The sequence below is a fragment of the Varanus komodoensis genome, unplaced genomic scaffold (assembly GCF_004798865.1).
Source record: "Varanus komodoensis strain SLA01 unplaced genomic scaffold, ASM479886v1 scaffold12, whole genome shotgun sequence".
Lineage (NCBI taxonomy): Eukaryota > Metazoa > Chordata > Lepidosauria > Squamata > Varanidae > Varanus > Varanus komodoensis.
In genome coordinates, this window is record NW_025335349.1 from 16,735,078 (window position 1) to 16,761,788 (window position 26,711).

Genomic DNA, 26,711 nt, shown 5'->3' on the forward strand with positions numbered 1-26,711 from the left:
CAGGCACCATAAATTATAACCAAGAACAAGGGAATTCACACTTCCCATGAGGTAGGAGAACTGGGGCTATAAGGGCATAGAATTTTCACCTGGAATATGTCATGAGATGTCACCCCATGAGCCACCTGATTGATCAAAGAGAAATAAAAAAAGGGACTCACACAGCTCAGGGTTCTTCTTCAAGGAGAGGTGCCCAGTTGTAGTTGGAGGTTCTGCCAAAGAACACTGTGCTATCTTGTATAAAAGAAGACTACTCTGGGTATTGTATTCTGTGTTAGGTTAGGTGAGCTTTGTTGTTTTGGGGTCCAGGGTGGCCAATTCGGCCTGAGGACTCAGGGGCAGCATGGGTTGTTTTTAAGTAGTGTCTGTGCTGCTCTCCCCTTCCCCGTTCCTTTCCTGTGTGTGTTTGTGCCTTGTGTGTCTTGGTGCTTTTAGACCCACCACCCTATTTTGTTATCCTTTTAAATAAACAAGTTTCCCCCCAGCATTTGGGTTGCCATGTGCTGAATCCAGTTTCTAGCCCCGGGATTTGGAGACCAGGGAGTTCTGAGCAAAGGACTGTGCCCAGGGAGATGGGACAGCTGATTACTACAATGTTTCTGTTTCTGCTACTTCTAGAACCTTATCATGACCCTCCCACTTTATTGGCCTGTTGACCCTTTGAGCTGCCAGGTTTTTGCCTGCCTGCTCTAGAACTTGACGGCCTGCCTGAGGTGGACTCCTGGCTCTGTGGGCTTGCAGTTGGGTACAGTATCTTAAAAACATGACAGGCAAAGAAGCCTAAGAGTAAAGATGATGAACGTTTATTTTAGTATCTTGTGGTAAGGAAGAATATTAAGTGTTGAGGTGAAAGCCTGGATGTCCATAATAGTCGGGAAATTCAACACAGAAGAAGATAAAAATGTTAATTCGGGTATTTTAGCAAACAAAGAATCCTGAGCAGTGGAGGTTTGTGGAACTTCTAAGTCTCCTTCCTGTTTACCATATCCAACCACCTGAAAATTCAAAGGTCAAGTGGTTACCCAAGAGGTCAATACAGATCTAGATTCTAGAAATGTAAACCAAGTCTGATTTCCTGAAAACACTTCTCTTTGCATTACTTTAATTATGACTTTTCTGTCTAACTTCCTCTCAACAGATGATCCTTGAGGGAACAGACCAAACACATTTGCAGAGGAGACAAACAGCCCCCCTCAAAAAAATGGGTTTCTCCAAACTGATTTTACAAACTGCAGATTCAAAACAAATTGACAGGGATGGATCAACAGAGAGATAGCTGCATCACCTCTCGCTCACAATGGTGAACGGCTCTCCAGCGCAAAACTCCAAACCATGCCTTTTTACACATTTGTGAAGTGCAAATTTGCACATGTTCATATGGATGTAAGTTCAGAAAAGTGGGAGGGGGACCAGATGACCCCACAAAAGGCACATAACAATCCAGAAAATGCACACATAACTGATTTAACACCTGTATATCTTAGTTTTGTGAAATTAAAAAAAGTTTGCATGAAAATCTGTATGCCTTGTTGTGTGCGTTTCTCATAACAATGTATTTTGTGCGCCATTTGCCTGATAATTTTGGAAACAAATTGCTTAATGCTTTTAATGCTATCTTCACAGAGATATGAATTTTGTGTGCACTTTTCCTTAATGTACACATTTTTATATACGTTTTTGTCTGGAAAAATTCATGGTAAACTTTGGAAAGTGCAAATGTTGAAGGATAACTGAGTTTTTCTTTGTTTATTGGTTCAAAGAAAGAAATTAGGCAAGCTTGCATAAAAATAAAAATTACTGGCCTTATCATTAAATAAATAGGAGTTTCAGTGGATGCTTATTTGTCTTCTCAGAATGAATCATGCACTCATACCATGTCAGAAGGAAAGCACACACTTGAATTTAAGGTATACTCACATGAGTGCTCAGAATTCTTCTGTATTTGCCCCGGAATGCTAGGAACCAGTCAAGCAAATGGTGTTTAGTTAGACTCTTCAGTGCTACAATCTACAAACCAGAAAGAGTTTGTTAGACTCCTCCAAAGTTATTCTGCAAGCTTCACGGGATAAACCAACCTATCTTTATTCTTGGCCATTCACTCTATAAAAGCCAAAAATATCCAGCCTCCAAAAGGTATGCTTTCAAAGTAAAGTAAGAAGCAAAATGCTATTAACCTTTCTGTGGGAAATGAACATGAACATATTCTTAATAACATAATGCCCCTTTGTATGGCCTACATAGATACAAACTGCTTCCAGTTCCAGAAACTTGCCCTCAACATAGAGACAGCATCAGGGAGGGCACTGAGGAAGGAAAAGTGGTATGCTTTTTTCACAAATGGATCTGTCCAATGTGAATTCCACAAGCTTCTCATTTCCTCAAGCTTGTTTTATCCTAGCTCTATACTTCCTTTACCACCCTGCCAAACATAGCTTTGTATACATTTTTGTGTGTACTTATCAATTTTGCCTACATTTTCAAATCTATGCATTTTTGCATTGGCTAAAGTGTGCTGTGTACATTTTAGAAATGTGCACCAAATGCCATGGGTGTGTTTCTTGTTTTGTTTCACGAAATGTATCACAAGCATGAAAGTGTCCCAGCTTCTCACCATAAATTGTGTTTGGGTCTGCATTCAGTTCTAGGATATACGTTTAGATCAGGTAAGTTCAGCCAGCTCAATCAACCCTAGTCCTCATTCTCCCACTTTGTAAGCTACTGTTGCCTTTAATATGTGTGTGGACTGGGCTTTCTGTCCAATATCCATCCAATACTTCTGTGTTGTTTCTTCTGTTCGCAAATGCCCTAAAGGCTCCACCTGATTCTTAGGGAGATACATTGTGGGGAACATCTCAGTGAACGTTTCCAGGGACAGAGAGGTTCCTCAAGTTTCTCGAGAATGTGGCTCACCATTAGCAGTGGCATCCACAACTTTTTTCTCCATTCTTCCAAGGGTTGATAGCAACAGTAACAATAATTTTTTTGGTAGCCTGGCTACCATTTTGCATCTCCATAAATCTGCAGACCTAGTGTCATTTCAAGGCAGTGGAGCAGAAAAGGTGGTTGCCAAACAGCAACCACAGCAATGCTGGAGAATATTCAGAAAAAGTGCTGAAAGGAGGCTCTTGCCTAGGAGTGTGAGAAAAAGGAAAATCTGGGACAGGTTCTCAGAAAAAATGTTTTCTGATATATCTTTGCTGAACGTGAATCATTTCCCTAGAATCACCTTATACATCATCATATGCATTAGGTTGTAATATGATGCATGCTTACTTGGGAATACTTCCAAGTGAAACAATTAGTCTAGATGTCTTAACAAGTCTTCAAATATATAAGGATATGCTATATCTAAAATATTCCTATTACAAGGATTCTTCTTCCTGAATTTCCTGGGGAAACCATTCCTGCAGGTATGTATTCCGCCATAAGGTAAAATCTGTTAATAGCTAACACCCACAAAAATCTGATTGACTGATATGGTCTTCTCACTGCATCTTTGATATCTAACAATATCTAAAGTAGGATAAAAGAGGAAGACTAGACATTTATTCTCACAGACCTCATGCAAGTGAAAAACCTGACACTGAGATTTTTCCTCTAAGAAGCATATTCACTTGCAGCTGCCTCATACGTGACCTATACTGAGATAATATTTGCATGGAGAACAAGCTGTTCATTTTCATTTATTAAGAGTATGATTTGGGAAACTAAGATCTCTTTCCATTTTACTCTGACCTCCTCATGTAGCAAATCACTGACATTGAAATCTCAGCCCCATGGTGGCAATAGACCCAAATGGCTTCAATCCCCATTTTCCATTTTAGCTCATTTATGGACCAGACCCAAAGCCAATTAATGACTAAGGTTCAATCATGAAAAGTGTGTGTGTGTGTGTGTGTGTGTGTGTGTTGCAAATAGAAGGTAGCAAACTGATCAGGAGAACAAAATAAATTGTATTTTAAATTCACTACCTCTCGGGCAAGTCTGTCAAACAAATATTGCTGAGTTATCACTTCATTCCAGTTCCTCTCCACCTCTTCACCAAGATGGGAGTCATTCGTTTGCTTAAGCTTTATTAGAGCTGAGACCTGAAAAACATGCTGTTCTTCATTGCTGTCATAGGAACCTCTGTGTTTATCAGAATGCGACAAAACTGTGCTTCTAAAACTGGTGTTTCAGACTAAACTATAACCTTTCAATGCTTGTTGCTTCTAACATTTTTGTGAAGCTGATTTTTCAGACTAAATTGAAACCATCAAGGTTTATTTCTGCTTCTGCAATGGCACCCTGGAATCAGACTTGAGGACCACCTGATTCCACATAAACTTGCCCAACTACTACAATCTGACTTGTCACAAAGACAAAAGAGCCATTGGGCAGGGAATAATGGATTCATTATTCTTTGGAAAAGGAGTAGAGCCCATGCTTTCCATGCAGAACGTCCGGTTGGATATTTGTTTGTTTGTTTGTTTGTTTGGGATATTTCTAGCCCATCCACTCACTTTCGTCTCTGGATGTCTTATAAGCAGGTCCAGGAAAGATCCCTGGCTACAAACCGGAGCGCCACTTCCAGTCAACGTTAGACAATATTAGCTTCTATAGCACATGGTAAATTGCTGTGCTCCTAAAGAGCATAGCTTGACCCATAGAGCTACACATTCATTTAGGTGACAAACACATAGATTCCCAGATATATGATATAGTCAAAATCAACCAAGTAAATTAGATATAAATCCTACCTGAGCAGTGAATTCTTCTTCAGACAAATTCCGGAGTTTATTCTCAAAGTACAAAAAGAATTCTTCTATTTTTTTATCAACAAATTCAGTGCTAAAAAAATTAAGAATATCAATAAGAAGTTCAATATTTATTAATTTAAAAACTTGGTAAGCTTCCTTTTGGCTGTCTTGAAGGTGACTAACAAGTCATCCTCAAAATAACAGAAACTCATATGTCATGTATAATTTTAGGGATATAAACAGATAATGACCCTTTTCTTTCTGTGTTCAAATCCAACTGGTGTATATGCCACACAATAGCCAAATGATCATGAAAAAAGGCAGAATATTTATTTATTTATCGATGTATAGCCTGCTTTTTTCCTACAAAGGGCTCCAGGCAGCTTACATCATTCTCCTCCTCCATCTTATCCCCACAACAACAACCCTGTGAGGTAGGTTGGGCCGAGAGTCTGTGACTGGCCCGAAGTCACCCAGTTGGCTCCATGGCCGAGCAGGGACTAGAACCCAGATCGCCTGAGTCCCAGTCCCATGCTCTTAACCACTACACCACACTGGCTCTCATACATAAATGTCATGAAAGATAATAAAAATTAAGAAAACAATTAAGAAAACAATAGAACATGTAATGTCTATTGTTGATATTTCTATAATAAAACATGGCAATAAAATGATTCCCCCATTTCCCACAAAATCCTTAAATACGCATTACATTGGTATTCCCTTGGTGCATTTAAACCGCTGTTAAGTGCACTGCAACATTTGGAAAACTGTAAAATCTGGTTTATCTGCATATTAGTCTGACAGAATTCTCAAGGGATGAATTCCTCAAGCCCCCCTAACAGAAAGCAAGGAACCTGTGAAAAATCAGAGCTGCCTTAGCTGGCACATGTTGCAAAACATTTGGCTTATCAAGCAGCTCCTAGGCTTAAGGGCCCTGAATCTGGGAGGCTTCATATACTGTATGTATACATTACTGGATTCAGACTTACAGTAAGTCAAGCTTAGAGCAGACCCACTGAGATCAGTGAGACTTGACTTAGTCTTATTTACTTAATTCCAAGGATTTCAATAGGCCTGCTTCAAACGTGACCAAATCTGGATCCAAGCGATGCTAAGTAACAATGGCGTTTATGCAGAATGCCCAGTAAGATAATATTTTATACTGGTTAATTGAGACAACCTTTTTTCCCAAATAAACAATTGAGAGCTCATTAATCTTAATGCTCTAAGATTAATCTTAAAAGATACCACCTGCATACAAAGATGTGCAGGCTCTTTAAATTACCAGCATTTCACAGGCAAGAAGTCCACAAAAAACCTTGGTTCAGTTAATTGATTAATTATGGCAGACTGCTCAATTAAGGTTTTGAATCCTGAAAAGCCTGTTTACCATACATAGAAGAGGAAGCTGTTTTAATTTCTGAGAATGACAGCTACAAATGCTCGAACATTTAAACTGAATTTTTTGTAAGGATGCTGAATAACAAGAACAGGCAATCAACCAAAGAGATATATTATCCAGGGTTTTGATGTTTTGATGCATGAGGAATATTAGGCCTTTTGTCAATTCAAGTTGTAGCAAAGCCATATAGAGATTTATAATATGCTCTTGTGATTTGAATATTAGGTTATAAGATGGGTCTCCAACATGTGAATTACGTCTTTTGGAGGTAGGGTTCAAGTATGAACACAAACATCTCTTACAGGTCATGTAGCCCAGCTTATGCAAATAAATACTTTATACTTGGGAGTAAGTAATATTGAATTTAGTCAAGTTTAGTCCTAGGTAAGTGGGTATAGGATTGTATGCTAAGCTTCTAAAACCCTTTAGAAGAGAGAAACATTACCAGTTTGAGAATGGTAAGAAATTGACTGCATTAAATGTTTCAAGCATGTCACACTTTTTTTGTAAAAAATCTGCAGGTCTTAGCTATGAAGAGCCCAAGAATTCACAGAGCCTGAAGATGGAAACAATAATATTAACTTTAATTTCTCTCAGGAAAAAGAAAGAGGAAATGTACTTATATTTGGTTGCCTGTGTTGTTACGGTAACAGAGAAGCCTAGGATCCCAGATGTGTTTCTTGTGGCAGGATAGACATGGTAGCTTAAAGCAAAGGAGAAAAATTGCATTTCAAAAGCACAAGTCATTCTATTCTGAACATTAACATATTCTCACTAGCATATAGGAGCAACCCAAGAAGCCCATTCTTTCACATGGTCACTTAAGGTTTATTATGGAAGCAGTACTGGGTGAATTGTTGAAACTACTGCTTTCAAGTGGTGATTTCATTATTGCCATTGCAGCTGGACCATCTGCCTAAAAAGGAGGAAGAAGAAACAACCAGGGCAACTCCATCTACCATAGGGACTGGCAAAATCCGATGGGTAAGGAGGTTCCATTGGCCAAAAATGCCCTGTTCAAGACTTAGAATTCAATCACAAATGTTTTCAAATTCCAAATTGCTTGCATTTGATTTGTGCAAATTTCCTTCATTTATGCAAGTTTCTGGAATTTGCACAAATTTAATAATGTGCCACAGTTCCCTTCATATAACGAAATGAAGAAAATTTGCGTACATTTACAAAATCTAGGAAACTTGTGCAAATTGAACAGGGAAAAATTTCATAAATATCATATTCAATGGCTGCTTGATTTGCCATTTGTGTAGAGTAAGCAGCAATCACAAATGACAACAGAGATTGAATACCACAAACACAGCAAGCTTATATTTGGAGGACTCTTACATTCTTGAACATGGATTGTTTGCTCATCCATGGCCGAATATAAAAATAAAAAGAAAGGAAGAAACTTGGGGTATGGCGGAAGAATGAGAGATTAATATATGGCACATGGGAAGCATATACCTTGTTTAGAAGCAGAATTATACTGGGATGTGCAATTCTGGTTTCCCATGCAAGACAGGGAATTATAAAAGCTGATAATCACTGAATTCTTTATTTTTACTTATTTATATGCTTATTTAGCAGAGCTGTCTGAAGCCAGGGGTCAGACTAGAAGGGGCCCGGGAGGCCCCTTCTGGCTCTGTTTTTATGTTTCTATTTGCACCACCAGTGGTTGTCTGGATAAAATAGGTGCCTCCAAGAATACAGAAGTTAGCAATGACTGACTTAACACTTCTCAGTATTTAAGTCAGTTAATTATTAAATAACAGGTGTTTTTCAGAGAAAGATGGTACAGAGGGATACTTGCATATACACAGACATTTACAACAAGGATTTCTAAAGGTGGCAAACTTACCCCAGCGTATTCTTCGTTCTCAGGAAGTCAAAGCATGGCTCCTCCATGTGCATCTGAAATTTAGCATAAACATTAAAACTTATCCAAACAACATACTTTCAAAGGAAAAATAATCTGAACACACAGCTCTTCTTTTCTTTAAAACAATTATCAAATGCTGAAGACTGCAAATTTATGGCTCAGTTACCAAATCTAAAAAATATGTTTATATACATTATTGCTTATTATTAGTGGCATGTTTTATCCTTTAGCTGAAACGGCTCATACAGCAGACAACAGATAAATAAAAAAGACAGTCCCTACCCTTGGATTTACAATCTAAAAGACAAGACAGAAAAGGAAAAAGAGATGGGGATGGGGAGAAAGGAAAGACAAAAACAGCAAATCCAGGCCCCAGTTCTTAAACTTACCACGAGCAGTTCTGTGAGTGAATAGTCTCTTAAAGTCTTAGCACCAGTCTAAAATTAAATAAAATTGAGTCTGTAACAAGGTAATAATTTCTCTTTGAGTCTGAAAATTCTAGCCAAGTGTTAGAGTTACTGTAGAGATGAATTAAAGGAGTGGAGGAAGTGCAGAACAGCAGAGTTTTTGGGCTTTATGCTTTTAGAGCATGGGTAGGAAGCCTCTTTCAGCTCAACAACTGAGAAAGTGATTTTGAACAGATTGCAGGAAAGGTTTCAGGGGCCGCGAGTCAGTGGTGGATGGTGCCAAATGCAAAAGGAGCAGAGCCAACATACCAAGAATACCAGCATAATTTGGCTTCAGACTCTTCTGACCAGAACTACGCATTAGGAGATGCATCCCAGCCTTTCTGAATGGGAACAGCTTGGAAATTACTTTCTCGGGGTGGTCTTGATAGACCTCCTATGGCATGATTCCCCATCATGATGCAATGCACTCAGCATGGATACTTGGTGTGGGCTGAGAATTTGACATTGCAAGGACCCCTGCTGAGCTAAGAGCTAGGATAGGCATTGCCTGTTATGGTAAGAGCACCCATACTTCAACCCTCTTCACTCTCTTAAAAAAACTCCCCAGCAACCTGTTCCCACAACCAGCAAGGCAAGGCAAGGCAAGGCATTCATTATTCTGGAAAAAGAAGAGGGAGATTGTACCAAGTAACCAGAAGGAAGCACAGCTTCTCTGTGCATAGGTGGCAGTACCCAGTGCCAATCCCCATTCCCTGAGTTATGTGGGGGGTTTTGTCTTGGGAAAGCAGAGGAGAAATACTTTCTAGGTCCTCAAAAATTTTTCTTTTTCAAGTGTTCAGTTGGACTATCTTTAACTTACACTGCTGTAAAAGGATTAACTTAGATAACCAACTTTATTTTTCCAGGCCCTTATATAAGGTAAAGGTTTCCCTTGATGTTAAGTCCAGTCATGTCTGACTCTAGGGGGTGGTGCTCATCTCCGTTTCCTAGCCTAGGGAGCCAGCGTTTGTCCACAGGCAGTTTCCATAGTCATGTAGCCAGCATGATTAAACACTGAGGTGCACGGAATGCTGTTACCTTCCCACCGAAGTGGTACCCTTTTATCTACTTGCATTTGCATGCTTTCGAACTGCAAGGTTGGCGGGAGCTGGGACAGAGCAATAGAACTCATCCCATTGTGCAGATTCGAACCGGCGACCTTTCGATCAACCAGCCCAGCAGCACAGCAGTTTAAACCACTGCACCACCTGCATCCCAGGCCTTTATATACCCCACTTCTACTCAGGAAATGCTCATGGACTGAAGAATAAGATGGGCTAAAAGGAAATGTCTCACTAATCCTACACCAGTAAGAGGCAGTTGGAAAATTGGAATAGCAAGAAGAGAGTGGCTAGGCCCTGAATGTTCCCATAGAAAACAGAAACTTGAGCATTCAGTCATGGTGTTTTGCAGCTGGGTTAATGATGCTTTGAGGCCATGGCTTATTTAAAGCAATAAGGAAGGGGCAGGAAAATTAGGTGGTTTAAGCACCCACAGATCACAACAGCATTCATTTGAAATCTCTAATACCTGGTGGTAGACGGTGACTTCAGAGTTTGGATCACCTTTGTGAAGGGATTTCACTTTGCACAGGATGTGAGTATTTGGAAGTTCTGTCACCCGGAACTGAATAGGACATGGATGTATTAGAGGACTGAAGTCCAGTTTTCTGAAGAAAGAGCGAGAGAGAGAGAGAGAGAGAGAGAGAGAGAGAAGCAGGGGAGCAAAGTGACTAAACAGCTATTGTCTTTCTAAAAAGACATTTTTCAGAGATAACTGAATATATCTGAAATAGCCATATTTAGCTTTAGATATAACTAGCAATGCTAGTTCATTCATGAGATCAGACCTGCTGATGGAGGGTAAATATGGATAATATATATGTCTGTCTTTTGCTGTCTTTTTCAAGAAAAGCATGTGCATGAAAGTTTTAATTGCATAAAATCTAATATAGTTTCCAGCAACTTTTGTATTTTTGTGCAACTGAATTTGTACACAATTCCAGGAATTAAAAAGCCAGTTTGCAAATCTAGAACATTTGGAAATTCTGTAAATTTGGAAAAAAGTTGGTTTACTGGAGAATCCCCAGGTTGGAGCCATAGAAATCCAAACTCATTTGAATCTACTGGGGATTTCTTTGGCATCACTAATTGAACCTGGAAACATTTCCATGCAAACCATGTGGTCTGCAGCTCTTACCTGGAAAAATATTGAGTACAATCAAACTCAAGCTTTAAGTGCCAGTCAAGTGGGAGAGTTAAACATATGCTCAACTACGACTGAAAAATTTAAACCTTCAAAGTGTTTAACTTTGGCTGGATCATACCCACTATGTTTAATTCTACAAAACTAACTAATATGCATGATTCAACCAAAGTTAAGCCCTTTCAACCTCCATTGACTCTCAAAGTAGGGCAACCAAATTGAAAATACAAGCTTTGCCATGCAGCTACTTGTGTGTGTGTGTGTTTGTGTGTGTGTGTGTGTGTGTGTGTGTGTGTGTGTGTGTGTGTGTTCATTTGAACTTGTATTTCACAAAGGGAAGCAATGCGTGGCCTGCTATGTAAATAAGACAGGAATTTCTGAAAGATTAACGTTTGAATGAATGAATGAAATAACAGCTGGTAGTATTCATAGTTTGGGAAGTTTTAAAAAGTTAATGACTTAGAAATCAATATAACTTTAGAGCACAATATTTTAATGGAAGAAAAGTTAGAGCTGTATAAAATAAAATAAAAAAGATGAGATAGTTGAGGAATTCTTAAACTATATAATTCAAAAAACTTCTAATACATTTATTAAAAAGTCTGGTGATGATTAACAGTAAGAACAATGTTTAAAATAACAGATTTATTTCTAATGTAGGAAGAAACATAACTGGGAGTAAGAATGCACCCAGGTGAGCCTTGGAATTGCATGGTCTTCCCTCCTACGGCTGAAAACAGGGGTTTGAAAACGTCTACTTCCATTTTTGATTAACTACAAACCTGAAATATTGTCGCTAAGATAACTTCAGACTATAGTTTTGAAAGTAGAAGTGCAGTGTTCCCCTTCCCTCCTTACAACTGTGTGAGGGAGGGAAACATGTGAGCACATGGCTTGCTTCAATGTGTCTTTATAACACTAAACCAGAATGTGGGCAGCCTGGAGCCATCAGAGGTTTTAGACTATGACTCCCATAACCCTTGGCTATTGGCCATGCTGGCTGTAGCTTATTGGAGTTACAGTTTAAAACACTGAAGAGTCCCCAGTTTATCTACCCTTGTGCTCAGTCATGGTTAAATGTTAGTAGTGAACCCTAACAATATGCTTTATCTTATTTAAAAACTAGATGGCTCAACAAGGAAATGGGTCAATAAAAAGCAAATACTGAGCAGATATCATTTTGTACAATAATGACAATCCAAAGAACGATATTAAAAAAAAAAAAAGAACAGAGCCGACATACCATGGTTCCCATACAGAACCCCATGGATTTTATCTAATAGTTGAAAATCAAACTAAGTTACTCACTTGGAAACATAATTCAAAAATTCCTTTGATTCCTAGGAGACAAATTGTGAATGGTATCAGTTTTTTTATTTAAAGGAAAGGGATTACTTTTGATATACACATGTAGACATACACGCATAAATAGAAATGCATCAACAAGGAATATTGATAGAAACAAAATGAAATAGTTCAACCTCTATTTTTGTTTACTTTCAAGAAAGGTAAAATTCATATTTCAGGAACTGAGCTTTGTACTCACAAGACTTGTAAAGTTTCCTTGGACGAGTCCCTCTACCCACAGATTTGATTTGAAAGCTTTCACAAATTCATACAGGGATTCTATGGAAATGCCATTAGTCAAAATCTGATATTTTTCTATTAAAGACCACCTGCCATGCTCCAGTATTGAGAGACGTAGATCTCTGCAAATCCAGAGAAATGGGTTATCAGTAAGTATGTGGTCATTCAAAAGGGTCTATGCCCTTGTGCCTTCCCGTCCCTGCCTACAGCCCACACCCCTTTTCTCTTTCCTTAAACCTTTTCTGAGATCACTGGTGTGTGCTTTTTATGTCAGGTGAGAGGAAATACCTTCTTGGATTTTCCCTCAAGCTGTGTCTACAGCTTCTCTGGAACAACCTTGCAGGGACCATAGGATCCCTCTGTTATACAATTTGCCCAACTTCTGTTTTCTTTTTTGTCTTTTATGAGAGTTCAACTGCCTCCAGACTTCTATAAGCTCACGGGTTCCTGGCAAGCAGTTTTCCTAGTTTAAAATACAATTAAGTACCTTTTCATGTAGCAGCTTTATGCTTCTGCATATGTAGAGTTTCTGTGAAATATTTACAAACCACTCATTTTTTGGCCCCATTTCTCTTCCAAACTGATTGGTGCTCAACCACCCAAGGGAATGATAAGGGGTTGCAATTCTAGACAGTTGTAGAAGTGGTGGAGAAAAACCATATACACTTCTAGATGGGGTCTGAAATTTACTACTGTATCCAGTCATCTAGCAGAAAAGGCATATCATTTTTATCGGCTTTCTTTTAAATGGTTTTACTTACAGGCTGACTCATCTCTTGATGTACAGCCTACCTATAGCTACAACATCACAGGATTACTTGCATGTGTGTAAGAGTCTACTCTGTATGTAGAATGTCCATATCATCCATCTGAATGAACTGCTTTTCAATGGAATTTGTGCACACATTCATATGAAAGTCATGAAGCCCTCATGTATTATATATGCATACATGACATTCTCACTGGTATGCAAAATGTGCAAAAATAGTACTCTCTTCTCTGTAGTTGCTGTTATAGACCCACATGTAGGCTAAGTGCAGGACAATCAAGTTTGCTGTAGGCTGATTTTGTGCATCATTTTGGCAGGAAAAATACTGATATGAGTAGTCATTCCAGAATACCCTGAACATTCTTCCATGATATATAGCTGTTTTGACTTTTTCCAGGATGGAATCATTCTCAAAGCACTCTCATGTTGGGGTGATTTGAAACTGATGTCTACATGGAAGTTTCTTTAGTGAAGTCAATGTATTATTGATTTCATTTATACAACCGAGTCCTAACATTGTAGGACTTCCCATAGGGTTCCCCTAAGGGCACTTACTTTGCCAGGGTATCTGTTTTGATGAGATAGTTGAAGTATGTCTTTTTAAGCTGCTCAATTATCATCTGGAATGTGGAAGGTGTGAAGCTGAGGTCAGACAAGTGATCAATGATCAGTTCAAAGAGCAACTGGAAAGAAAAGGAAATTTTGATAAGGCCTTTTTTGGCTTAAAGAAGACTAACATAACCTCTTCATGCATCTTGTCTCACATTTCACAGGCCACTATATACAAATATAAGCTCCTGAAGTACAGGCAATACACTGTATACAGGATAGTGAAAGGTCTAGGAATCCTATGTGACTGAAATCCTGGAGAAAAGAAGATTAAGGACGGACATAAGATCTGCCTTCAAATATCTGAAAGGCTGCCATGTAGAAAGCAGGGCAGACTTACTTTGTCTTGTTCCAGAGAACTGAACTAGATGTACTGATGGAATTTTTGGGAAGCAGATTCTGGCTGAACATGAAAGGAGATTTCTTAATCATAAAAGCTTTTCAACCCTGGAACAGACTGCCTTGAAAATGAGTGGGCTTTCTTTTCTCTGGAGACATTTCAAGCAGAAGCTTGAAGGCCACATGTCAAGGATGCTGTAGTTGCACTATTCTGCACTAATGACTGGGATAGACTAGAGGGCATCCAAGATCCCTTCCAACTCACAAAGCCTATGGCTTGTACATGTCAGAAACTCAAGGGAGTGGAAGCCATTACTGGTAAAGCTAACTGATAAATTGCTCTGTGGGCAATTTTTAGCTGGGTATTATATTCATCCAAAAAACAAATGGATGAAAATAAATACAGAAACACTTTAAGTAAAAGGGGGAAATGCAAACAATTTTAACATTTACTTGAAAATCTTCCATTAGCGCTCAAGCAGTATCACCCAATGCTCTTGGTCCATTTTGGCAAAAAAGAGTGAGTTTCTGGATTTGACTAATTAGTAGAGTTTTCAGGGGTACGGGCCCAGGTAACAATTGTTCCTAGGGTTGAGGTTATGCACACAGGATTAATTTGTTAAGACAAATGGGTGACTTACAGGCAGTTTATGGTTAAAACCTTTCACACGAATGGTCAGGCCGTGATCTTTAGCGATGACTTTGTATTCCATCTGAGCAACATCTGCTTCATATGCTGGTTCAGCCAAGCTGTGGCTGAGGATGCTTACAAAAGTATCAAAGAGCACCATACTGCAAGGAGAGAAAGATGGCAGGCAGTGTAACACAACTGAGGCAACAGAGTTGCAATGACCTAGAGGAGAGCTGAAGAAATTCTTTCAGCCAGAAAGAGAAGTTCTTCCATTCTTCAGAGGAGTTCTCAGGGGCCAAAGGCAAAAGGGGTGGGGCATGCATATTATTATGACAATTGCTAATTTATATTCATAATTCCCCTTTTCTGAGGATCCCAAGGTGCCTTCCAGCTCATTTTCCACTCCATTTTTACCTCATAACAATAGCCTGTGAGATAGGGTAAGCTGAAAATGAGTGACTAGCCCCATGAGCTTGATGGCTGAATGCAGAGTAGAGCCCAGACCCAGGTTCCAGTCCAGCACATGGCTGTCCTGTTGCAGCCTAGAGGTCCTCCTACTGTTTATAAGTGTGAGAGGACACATTTCAGCCATTTATAATGTGTGTGTGGGGGCGGGGGTGGGGGGGGAGAACCGCACAAAGACCAGTAAACCAGTGAATACTTGCTGGTCAGGAAAAGGATAAGGGAAGGGGAAAGAGAATGACCATCTTGGGGAACTCTAGAGGGCTGGATTTAGTCCACAGGCATGAAGTTCTCTACACCTGAAGAAGGAAAGACATAAAAGATGAGCTTGGTGCAATGCTGTGGTACACTTTAAAAATGCTGCACTTAAAAAAGATACTTTCAGAGTTTCATGTTTCCCATGTACTGTGAGACTCTTCCCATGTGCAGAGGTGAATTAGACTGTAAAGCAATCAAACTTCTGCATGGGAGGACAGGATCTGAAACCCTTCGAGGTTTTCTCAGTTCTAGATTATTTCTCTAGTGTGAAAACCACAAAATTTTTTGAAGCCTGACATTATAACAAGCGACAGGACTAATCCTGTCATGTTCCAAAGGTGAAAATCAACCACTTTTCATCTCTAAAATACATAAAATGTGTAATTAACATTTGCAAAGCATCATCATCATTGCCATCTGTAGAAATTTTAAAGCATGCCAAAAGAGTGGAAAAAAACATGACTTACTTCAGTGCAGACTTTTGTATCAATGGAGACACCAGATAGAAACAGATAAACGCTGGGAAAAGAAAAGGAAAAGGAGTGGAGGAATGCAAAAGGAATCAAAATCGCATCCCTCACCACCTGGCTGTTATCCTTTTAATAGTCACTTAAATTGTATCTATATTAACTATATATATATATTTATTTATTTTATTTATTTAAAACATTTCTATGCCACCCCCATCACAACAAAGCCTCGGGGCGGCTCACAAAAAATACAAAAAAAAAAAAAAAAACCATCCCCCCCGCCCCCCGTGCATTCTCGGCTAATTTAAAAATGTTAATCTTCCCCATAGCAGATGTTCCTGGGAGGATTTCAAACAGTTAAAAATCTAAACTGCAATATCCAAAGTTAAACTTATGAAACACAAATCAAGAATAAAATGCAATATGAACAACAAACAGCATAGGAATAGCAGCCATTAAAAAAATTTAAATGTCAGGTTAAAAATAGGTCTTAGTCTTGTGCCAAAATAACAACAATTTAGTTGGCTGGTGAACCTAAGGCTTTCCATAAATAGGATGCCTTGAGAAGGCCCTCGCTTTGTAGCCACCCACTGTCCTTTGTTGGAGATACTCAGAGGAAGGCCTCCAAAGATGAGCAAAGGGTCCAAGCATACAGATAAGAGGAGACTATCTTTATATATTATGGTTCCAAATAGGAGAGGAATCTGCGCTCGCTCTCTCTCTCTCTCTCTCTCTCTCTCTCTCTCTCTCTCTCTGTGTGTGTGTGTGTGTACTCCCACATGAAAAATGCAGTGGATTAGCTTGGCTTAGCCCTCTAGTTTCTGACTTGTCTACCCAGAGCTAACACCAGCTCACTCAAATGTGAAATAAGCCAGCATGTGATCTTCTACTATTAAAACAGGCTGCAATTTGCACTTAAAGATGGCAAATTTTTATATATGTCCTCCCGCCCCTTGAGATCAGCAACAGATGCCCTTCTCCGGGAACCCTCTGTGAATGGTATTTGGAGGATGAGTACCCGGAGGAGGGCTTTCTCTACGGTGGCGCCCCATCTATGGAATGCACTCCCCAGAGAGGTCTGCCTGGCGCCATCATTATTTGTTTTTCAGCGCCAGGCTAAGACCTTTTTATTTAAAACTTATTTTAATTGTTAAATTATTGTATTTAGGATTTTAAATTAGCCGAGAATGCACCGGGGGTTTTAAATTTTTTGTTTTTGTTTTTTTTGTGTGTGTATTTTTTTGTGAGCCGCCCCGAGGCTTTGTTGCGATGGGGGCAGCTCAGAAATGTATTAATAAATAAATAAATAAATAAAAATTTGCGTAGAGGAGACTGCAACTTGAAAAAATGTGCAGCTGCATTTTATACAAGTAATGCACCCAAGCAGATTGAGTGCTCTAGGGGTACCCTTCCCTAGTGTATGCAGTTCCCTGACAAAGCTGGGTTGGCACACCTTTGGTCTCGAGGTCCACTGCAGCAATAGGTCAGGAGCTGTGTGGGGTGCCTGACAGGTGGCAAAGATGCTGGCGGATGGGTTGTGGACTGGAGGTGGGCACAGTCAGACTGAGTATCTCCACTGCCCCATTCTCTCACCCTCACTTGCATACACCCATGCATCAACACACCCACACAACACCTTTCTCTCTCACACACACACACGTTACTTGCTCCCCTGCACTCAAACACAAAAATGAAGTTTTCTGCACAGCCTTCTGTCCCGCTCCACACCCCACAGGTACCTGCACAGACACACAAGGGTTTGAATGCATGCACGCACAAGCACACACTTCTTCCCATCCTGGTGTGTGGGAATGAAGAGACTCAAAGAGATCCCTTTGTCCCTCCCCTCTGCCCAGGTGATTGGGCCTCAGAACAGCTGAGGAACACATTAATTGGTGCACCTCACAGTCAGCTCTTCCCTGTGCCAATCAGGGGGCCATGAGGTCTTGGTGAGGAAAAGAGGTTTCACATCACAGTAAAGGTGCACCATTTGAATGTGTATATTTAAAAGTGTTGGTAAGTAGGTGGTGGGGGGTGAGATCCCAGCCTTTTTAGCAGACTTGGAGAACACTTACTTGGAAGAGGGTGAGCAATTACTGTCCCCTCCCCATGCCATCCCTCTTGTTTAAATTGCACCTCCACATCTGTTAAATAGCTAAACGTGTGGCCTTGCTGGTTAAAAGTAGGCTGTGGGTTCTAACTGACAAGATCAGTCACCTTTGCTGAAAGGATCTGATTCTGTAGACACACCCCAAGCACACTTTCTCCATCTCTGCATTTCTCCTATTTTCTTGTAGAGAAACAATTCAGTTTGATGAGTGCTTTACAGTTTGAAGTGATGAACATGCCCATGTTGTGGACATGATAACAGTCCACAAAGCCAGGCCCTCAAGGGAAATCAGCTGATGATCCACATTAGCAAGCCTGTTGGTGGCTGCTTTCATCGCCAGGAGCATATCTTTTGGGGAGTCTTAATTGCCTATTGCTTTGCGTCATGAGAGGAAACCATGGATAGTGGGGACTACAGCTAAGCTCACAGGGAAGTCTGAGTGGGAAGCCAGTTTCCTGTAAATCTAGCTTCCACTACACCCCTGGCATGCATTTGGAAAGTCTTTCTGCCAGTCTCCCCAAAGGCTACCCATTTGGGAAGGGCTTTTAAATGATTAAGAACTCTCCAAGGTGCTGATTGTTTTTAATATTAAATCAAGTACCTTTGAAGCCTCCCAGTAACTTCTTAATAGGCTCTCTTCCATACTTCTAAACATGCCTTGCACACATTTTTAATATCCCATCTCATGATATTTACCTTTAGGGACACCAAATTTATTATCTTCTTTATACCATAGGCAGCCATGACTGGTATTCAAGATTTTGGTTGGATATTCTTTGGTTTTCCCACTTGAATTCTTCACAGTGAAGTCTGTGGCTGATATAGAAGATAAAATATGAAGCTTATTTAAAGAAGAATGTCATGCTTATACACACACTTAGATGTAAAAGCTTTAATATGTACAGGAGCTTGAGACAACATCTTGAATCTTTGAGGATCTATAAATTCGGAAACCTCTGCCCCATTTATTTCTTTATTTGATTAATATATCACCTTTTCATCAAGAAAATGGCCCTTTATTTATTTATTTAGTATGGTTTTGGTACAATTAGCCAGGAAGTCTACAGTATACTGGCACTCAACTTGGCTAATAGCTATATAAACATTTTAAAAAAACCCTATGTTAAAATAAGAACATTAATGCACTAAAATACATATAAAACACTCCAAAACAACAGAATAAAAGCAAACCCAACAGACCAGTTGACTAGCCATCATTCTACTTGAACAGAAATATTTTTGCCTCACAGTGGATGCAGCAAGGTGGGTCAGGCTAGACTCCCTGGAAAGGCCGTGTGGTACGGAGAACTGGGCGGCATTCTTGAAAAACCAGCTGGACCACATCTGGCCTCTGGGCCTAAGGTTCCCCATCCCTGAGAAGTCAAGTTCGTCATGACACAATTCAAGAGATGAGCATGAGAAGGCTATGAAAGTGGCTCTTTCTATGTGCGATTGGAATGGCGTCTCTCTGGAGTGGGGCAACCCCTATGGCTCTGCTGACATATAACAAGCACACTGCTGGGCAGAATACTCCTTTTGTACCACTGACCTATATATTTATTTTCTTCAGGCAGGTGTAAGTCTGGATGTAACGCGAAGTCACTGCTCCACAATTTACTCCAGGATGCATCAATTTCTGTGGATGTAACAAAACATCACATTATGCTGACATCACCAAATGAACACATTAGTCAAAAGTGACCCATGTCAAGCATTATCCTGGCTTAACAGCAATGGCATTGCACTGAATCAAGCATGTCCCAAAATTCAAGTTATAATCCTTATCTTCCTACAGAAATCCTTCTAAACCACAAGAAACACCACCTCCAACTGGAGGAGCTCTGAAATCTTTTAATACCATATTATATAGGAGCATTGCTATGGAGAAAAATGAAGAGACCTTTCCTTAGCAATTCATAAAGCCTAATTAACATTTCTATTCAGGCCTATTAAGATTCCTTCTTGTTTTAAGGCTCAATTTTAAAATATGCTTGTAAATACATCAAATTATCACTTTACCTGATACAGAGTAGAGTGACCCAAACCATTTTTCCTTCAGGTGACATTTTCCTCGATGGGTAGGAGACAAGAGAAACAGGTTTGCTTTCTGAGGGATGAGGTAACTAAGCGCATTGGCAATGACCTGTCAGTAGAAAGGAATTTTGGGGACACATGACATTTTCATTTTTAATAGGCTGCCTTCCATATTAAAGCCACAGGCAGAAGAATGAATACTTTTAGTAAAGACTGCAAATAAATATGATGCAACTATTAGCTCTAAAATGTGGGCAGAGGAGTGTGGCAGAAACTGTGGATGGATTTCCTTCTCTGTTCCAGGCAGCATTTTCTATCCTGCTCAAAGAAATATGCCTTTTTCTGTCCACCTTCAACAGTCTGCATTTGCCTGAAATGCAGGCAAAGCAGAAAGGTATCTGTAAAACAAAACAATGAGTTTGTACCCACACACACACACTGTGCAGAAATAAGATATCTGCCCAAATATTGGCAAGCAGTAGTTGCACAAATTTTCTATGCATTGAGAAGAGGTGCAATGGTAGGCATTTCCTGCTGGGTGCTTGTGCAAAGGCTCTGCAGGGACAGAATGAGTCAGGCGGTAGGCAGGGGGAAGATGGACTGAGTCCACAAAGCCAAGCTGAGGAAATCTGACAGAGGTTCACCCCCAAACCCATTTCTGTGCATGGAATATATCAGTTTGTTTTCAACTAGCTACACCTGACTTGTGAACATGAAGAACTGCCTCCTCAGGCCCATGGTACAGTTTGGCCTTTGCTTTATGTTTTCATCACATATTAGCTAATCTTGGTTGTATATTCTACTTGGGAAGTACAAGGAGTACTTATATAGGGTTATATCCTGGTGGCACCTCACTTCTCTTCCTGCCTACTCCAAGACTGAGCACTTGCAGGGCTGAAACTGGCCTTCCAAGTGCTTTGCATGATGGAAGAAATGTTGAGGTGACCTTTGTCTCCAAGCTGCGACCACCATGCATGGGATATCCACAATCCTCTAGACTGAGGGTGAAAGGCAGCCTCATTGGAGCTCTTCTCAAAATGAGAACCGAATAACATTAACCTCCAGCTATATGACAAATAGAGAGCTTGAGTACCTCCTTCCTGGACATCCCATAAAACATGCAGGATTCAAATTTTGAGAACACGCTTTTCTGGATCCCCTTATTTTTATGTTTTCTGGTTAATCGTGACTCATTTTAAGTGTTATGCAAGCATTTTAGATTGGTATCTACAGACTTCCTTCCTTTAAAAAGTGTGCCTGTGGGAGTACTTACTTCAGGGTTATACTCAGTCAGTAGCTGATCCCCTGTCAATAGGTCCTCCTTGCGAAAGATGTGCATATTTTCACAAATGTTTTCTACATATTCAAGTGGATCAATCTGGGAATAATCACATCATTCGGAAATCATCAGTAGAACGAAAGATCTCTTAGATAGCAGTGCTTCAAACTTGGCACTTCTGATCACTAAAGAACATGTGATTTCCAGTCCAAAAAATACTACAAATTGATAATTTGTTATTGCCACAGTCAAAAAAAAAAAAAAAAAACTGGAATACTGAACAAAAATACCTGTTCCTGGAAGCAAAATTCATTGGCTTCAATCTTCTGAATTTCTTCCCATATTCTACCATAAAGGAAATAAAATTGTTGATATTTTTTCAGTTTTACTTCTCAACCCGAATTTCTAGGCAATATATTTAAATGAATGAAGTTTCTTTGCAGTAACTATGAACTCTACAGACAAACTATCTTTGAACAGAAAAATGAATGGGAAATTAGGTAGGAAGGAATTAGAAGAATATATGAAACTCTCAAGCCAAGCTGCTTTGTAAACTGCAGATATTACCTATTATATATTTGTAAAGCTGTAAATTCCAAGAGACTGGGAACAACATCTATTGCCTTCTTGTTTCGTGACCATAGTATATAATGTTGATTACAATTATAATATCTCTGGAAGTGTACATAATAGTAGTGAATGCTTTTGCTACCTTGAAATGATCCAGAATGACCATAGTGCAATACAACTTGCTCATCTTTGTGAACAGCCGATAAATATGAATATAGGAACCATTATATTTTATTGATAAACATTTCTTGATGAACAATGCTAGTCTATTGATGTTTATTCAGAAGTAGAAGCTCAGTAGTACTACTTCCAGGCAAATGCATATACAATTGCAGCCAAATATGCATACAAATAATGTAATTATCAAACAATAGAAGGGAGACAATCTGCAAAATCTAGCATGCAATCTTGCATTTCACCACAAGGGCAACATCTGGTTCTTGGGAATCTTAATGGTTCCATGACAAAGAGAAACAAACACATGCACACCCCCACATGTGCCTTGACTCTTCTTGTTCATGCAACACTGGGTCATTTTCAGCTGATTAAGCAAACTGATTCCATTTGAAAACAACCTTTGTTATAAATGGTGGATTCTTATCCATTGATGCTGCTACCATCAAGCAGGAAATGTACCTATGCAGACCAGCCCTATGAGCTCTGAGCACCTGCCAGTTCCTGATAGCATCATTTCCACAAGTTGGGGGTCTTCTTATGTTTCCTTTTTTCATGGTTCTGTATTTCTCCCATGTCTTTTTTGATGTTCTGTTTTCCTATTTATCACTGACAGAACTTCCACTAAAAACAAGACAGGAAAGACAAACACAATTTTACCCCAACTTGGGAAAAGGGTACCTTTTTTCAGGTCCATTTTTTTGCAACATCTTCAAATACTGGAATATAAGATAAGCAACCTGAAAATGAGAAATGACTCCAGTTATTGCTAGACTACATTTGACTACATTAAAATGGCTGTATTCACTTGTATTGCTAACACATTGGTTCTGTTAACCATGGTTTTTCTTGGAGAAGAGCAATGAATCTGTAGTTTGTTTTGTCCAGTGTTGGTTTGTTTCCTTCCCCAATCCCTCTGCCAATTTTCGGGGGAGAACCCAAATGTCTTTGTGGCACTCCTGGGTTGACATGGCCTTACCACATCATACTTACTATGGGCCAACAGCACAAACAAGGCAAGAAACGGCTTGGGTCCTTAACGGCTTGGGTCCTGGTTACCTGAAGGAGTGCTTACGTCCATATATGCCCGCCCGCCCCTTGAGATCAGCAGGAGAGGCCCTTCTCCGGGAACCCTCCATGAAGGAAATTAGGAGGGTAAGTACTCGGAGGAGGGCTTTCTCTGTGGTGGTGCCCAATCTATGGAATGCGCTCCCCAGAGAGGTCTGCCTGGTGCCGTCATTATTTGTTTTTCGGTGCCAGGCAAAGACCTTTCTATTCAAACATTATTTTAATTGTTACTATTATTTATTTATTTTATTCTTTGGCCAGGGCGACTTAAATTTTACTGTTATACTGTTAAATTATATTGTTTTATATTATGTTATTTATTTATGATTGTGAGCCGCCCTGAGGCTTCGGCGAATGGGGCGGCATAGAAGTTCTCTAAATAAATAAATAAATAAATAAATAAATAAATAAATAAATAAATAAGAAACTGTCCTTGGAGAATTATGGCTGCTTTCAACACACCATAAACCAGACAAGTTTGCCCCACGTTCCTTTTCCCAGACAAGAGTGGTTTGCTTCTGAAGTCTGTAAACCAATCTTTACTACTAAAAAGGAGAAGCAAGTTGCTGTTCTTCCTCTTCCTCTTCAAGACTCTTCTGCAGTCTCATGAGATTTTTTTTTTTGGAAAATAATCAATAGCCCAGTTGGTGGGCAAGAGTTTAAAGATACTGACTATTCATCCTGTGGACAGTGTACTATTGGTTCTGAAGGAGATCCTTTATCTTATTCCCTAATAATTGATAAGTACTTTCAAGTCTTGAGGGAAACATTCTAGGCTAAATGTTATTCAGTCCCTCCCCAAAGTCCTGTTATTCCCCAAAGCAAGGAAATAGGAGACCATGTCCGTCCTCCTACCAACTTCTCTGTTCTACCTAGCACCAGATTCTTCTGCTGTGAGCCCTGGACAAATACATCCTATACTTGGAGAAGTCTGTGCATCTGCCACAGGGAGAAAAAGTGAAGCACGGATTAGGAAAAACAATTAAACTTTTGTTCCCTGTTAGAGTAATTTGACTTGTATAAGTACATATTCCTATGAAAGCGCTACATTAGGTCTGGAAATAACCACGATAAAGGGAACTGACCTCATAGAAATGTTCTAAACCTTCATCTGTCAAAGTCACAGAAATGCTGAAGATGGAATAGGTGGAATTTTGTTCAAATCCTGTCTCACCATTTCCTCCATACAATGCAAGAGCCCAAAACCTATTATAAAATTAAAGCAGAATTAGTTAAATACTTGAACAGGACTAAAAAAAAAAAAAAAAAAAAAAAAACTGTTTTAACTTCAGTGTAGGACTGAGTAGAAAAATGAATCTCGGTTGTTTGTGGCTTTAAATCACACATGCCCAGCAATATTTATAAAATCCTATTTGTATTGCAGTGTTGGCAATATGTAAATGTATTTGTAGTATTTTGATAGATTTAGTAAGTGAGCCGTTGTTACATATAAGGTCTGTTTTGCAGTAAAATCTTGAATGTCTACACCAAACTAAGTTCAAAGGGGCTTATTCCCAGCAAATTAAGTATAGGGTTATAGGGTTGCAGCCTCAGGATGAAATCTTAAAAGTTCTATACTTGCTGCAGCACACTGGAAGTTGTACGAATCTGTCTAATCATGCATACAGTTGCACTTTTAGCATTTCCCTTCATTTAGCTATGGCATATCAGTTCCTCCAAGGAATGCTATCCTTGAATTCTTTAATGAAATATGGACACCCACCCCATACACACCCACACACCCCACATACTTTTTCCTAAGAAGTGAAAGCACACTCCCCTTCCCTTCATGCCCTATCAGCCAGGAGATGTAGTGGAGAGGCTTAATCCTAAAAAAAATAAAAATAAACAAAATCTTACATATCAGACACTAAAATTACAATAACAACCATCATTTGAAGAATGAGAACTTCTACTCTAACATGTGTAGCTCAGAAAGTGTGGAGGGCTATATCTGTTAATTTTGCTTTCTTCACATTCAACTGTGTTTAAACAAAAATCTCAAATCTCAATAATAATAATAATAATAATAATAATAATAATAATAATAATAATAATAAATCTAGAGCTTCCATATAGCTGAAGTGTCTGGTCCTGCCTCATCTTGGAAACTAAGCAGGGTTGGGCCTGGTTGAAATCTGGATGGGTGACTTAAAATTTTGTGAACTTCCCAGAGAGCTTCACAAAAGCTTTTGTGGGCAGTATAGAAATGAAATATCATCCTCATCCTGTAAAAAACAATATCACAGTAGGGTCAAAGTAGGCATAATCATGGTTAAAATACACCAAGATTCAAAGCTAGGCTTTTGTCATCTAACACTCAAAGCCTGAATGATGGACTGTGCCAGTTTCTCTCACATTTGAGTGTTTTAAATGTCAAATTCTTTATCTTATATTATTAAGACATTTATGAATTTTGGAATGTGTTTATTAAAAAACATGAACTGAACAAAATATTCTCTTCCAAGTATCCCCTTGTTTACCTATTTAAGGAAAATTACAAAGCATTTGGCAACATGGTGCCCCTGAGATCTTTGGACTACAGGTCCCAACACTTCAGTCAGGGTGTTGGCAATGATGGATGTTGTAGTGCAAAACATATGGAAGGCACCAAGTTGCATTCCTTTGGGCTATAAAATATTGTTTCAATTTGCAAGGTGACTTGGAGCCATCACTTGAACACTGAGCCAAATGATCAAACGGGTCTGGTAATCAGTACTGTGACATGGGGGACTAATAGTCTTGACTCCTGAGTTATTAACACCTCGTTCTAAAAGAGAAGATGGAGTATTTCTCTATCTATGATGATAAACAAACAAACGGACTAGGCACATGGTCCTGAGCTTTGACACCCTGGTACTAAAGTGACAAAGGAGGACAATGTTCTTAACTGCATGTTGGGTTCTCATCTATGTTTAAGAACTGTATAAAATAAACCATGTTTACATACTATTCCTTACCTATAATTCTTTTCTTGTGGAGGAAGAGCCCAAGAGATACAGAAAGAATGGATTTCTTTCACTGGAATAACTGAAGCAGGAGAAATAAATCAATATTAATATCCTGAAAGATGGATCTCTTGAAGTTTGAGAAGAGCCAGTGAGGAAAGCAAATAAATATACATTAATTTGAAATGTTATAAGGCATTGCCAAATGCCAGTGTACTTCTATACTTAGTCTTTAGGTTCTGCCTTCTCTAAATAACTATGAGTCCCTGTTGTATTATTCTGTGTCGAACAACTCTGTAAGGTCAGATCAATATTATGAACTCCATATTGCAGATTGAAAAAACTGAATCTGAGAGATATTGGTTTGCCTAAGGATAGCTTTCTCCAGCTTGCTGCTCTCTGCATGGTTTGGACTTTGTATCAGCCCCAGGTAACAAAAAATGGTCAGAAGTGCAAGAAGCTGCAACCAGAAGAGCATGAGGAATCCAGGATACCGAATGGAGTGCCTGGTTATACACATGTTACACTGATGTTGATGCAAATTCACTGACTACCAATTAGCTACTGACCTAAGTATAAGGTCATGCTGTTTGCATACAAAGTCGTGAATGGCTTCAGGTCAGGTTACCTGACAGATGACCTTCCTTGTGCACCTGTGTGTCCAATGAGGAGGAGGTCTTCTGGTTGCACTGTGATCTGCAACCAGGACGTTTCTTGAAGCAAGTG

General features: G+C 39.4%; 1 protein-coding gene across 1 annotated transcript in view; it reads right to left on the reverse strand.

Annotated features, from left to right (window-relative positions):
• Positions 1-787: 787 nt before the first annotated feature.
• The window catches only part of LOC123019048 (nardilysin-like), a 39,359-nt gene continuing 13,435 nt past the window's right edge, over positions 788-26,711 (reverse strand). The window contains exons 10-31 of the mRNA XM_044421487.1: positions 25,998-26,067; positions 24,789-24,866; positions 24,123-24,243; positions 22,651-22,709; positions 21,516-21,570; positions 21,220-21,324; positions 19,932-20,055; positions 19,462-19,548; positions 18,609-18,728; positions 15,800-15,851; positions 14,623-14,773; positions 13,589-13,716; positions 12,224-12,386; positions 11,986-12,017; positions 10,003-10,141; positions 8,413-8,460; positions 8,003-8,055; positions 6,764-6,847; positions 4,740-4,830; positions 3,972-4,088; positions 1,918-2,007; positions 788-995 (exon numbers count right to left, since the gene is read on the reverse strand). Of these exons, the coding sequence (XP_044277422.1) occupies positions 804-995; positions 1,918-2,007; positions 3,972-4,088; positions 4,740-4,830; positions 6,764-6,847; positions 8,003-8,055; positions 8,413-8,460; positions 10,003-10,141; positions 11,986-12,017; positions 12,224-12,386; positions 13,589-13,716; positions 14,623-14,773; positions 15,800-15,851; positions 18,609-18,728; positions 19,462-19,548; positions 19,932-20,055; positions 21,220-21,324; positions 21,516-21,570; positions 22,651-22,709; positions 24,123-24,243; positions 24,789-24,866; positions 25,998-26,067 (2,159 nt within the window). The 3' untranslated portion in view covers positions 788-803. The remainder of the gene's footprint in view (positions 996-1,917; positions 2,008-3,971; positions 4,089-4,739; positions 4,831-6,763; positions 6,848-8,002; positions 8,056-8,412; positions 8,461-10,002; positions 10,142-11,985; positions 12,018-12,223; positions 12,387-13,588; positions 13,717-14,622; positions 14,774-15,799; positions 15,852-18,608; positions 18,729-19,461; positions 19,549-19,931; positions 20,056-21,219; positions 21,325-21,515; positions 21,571-22,650; positions 22,710-24,122; positions 24,244-24,788; positions 24,867-25,997; positions 26,068-26,711) is intronic.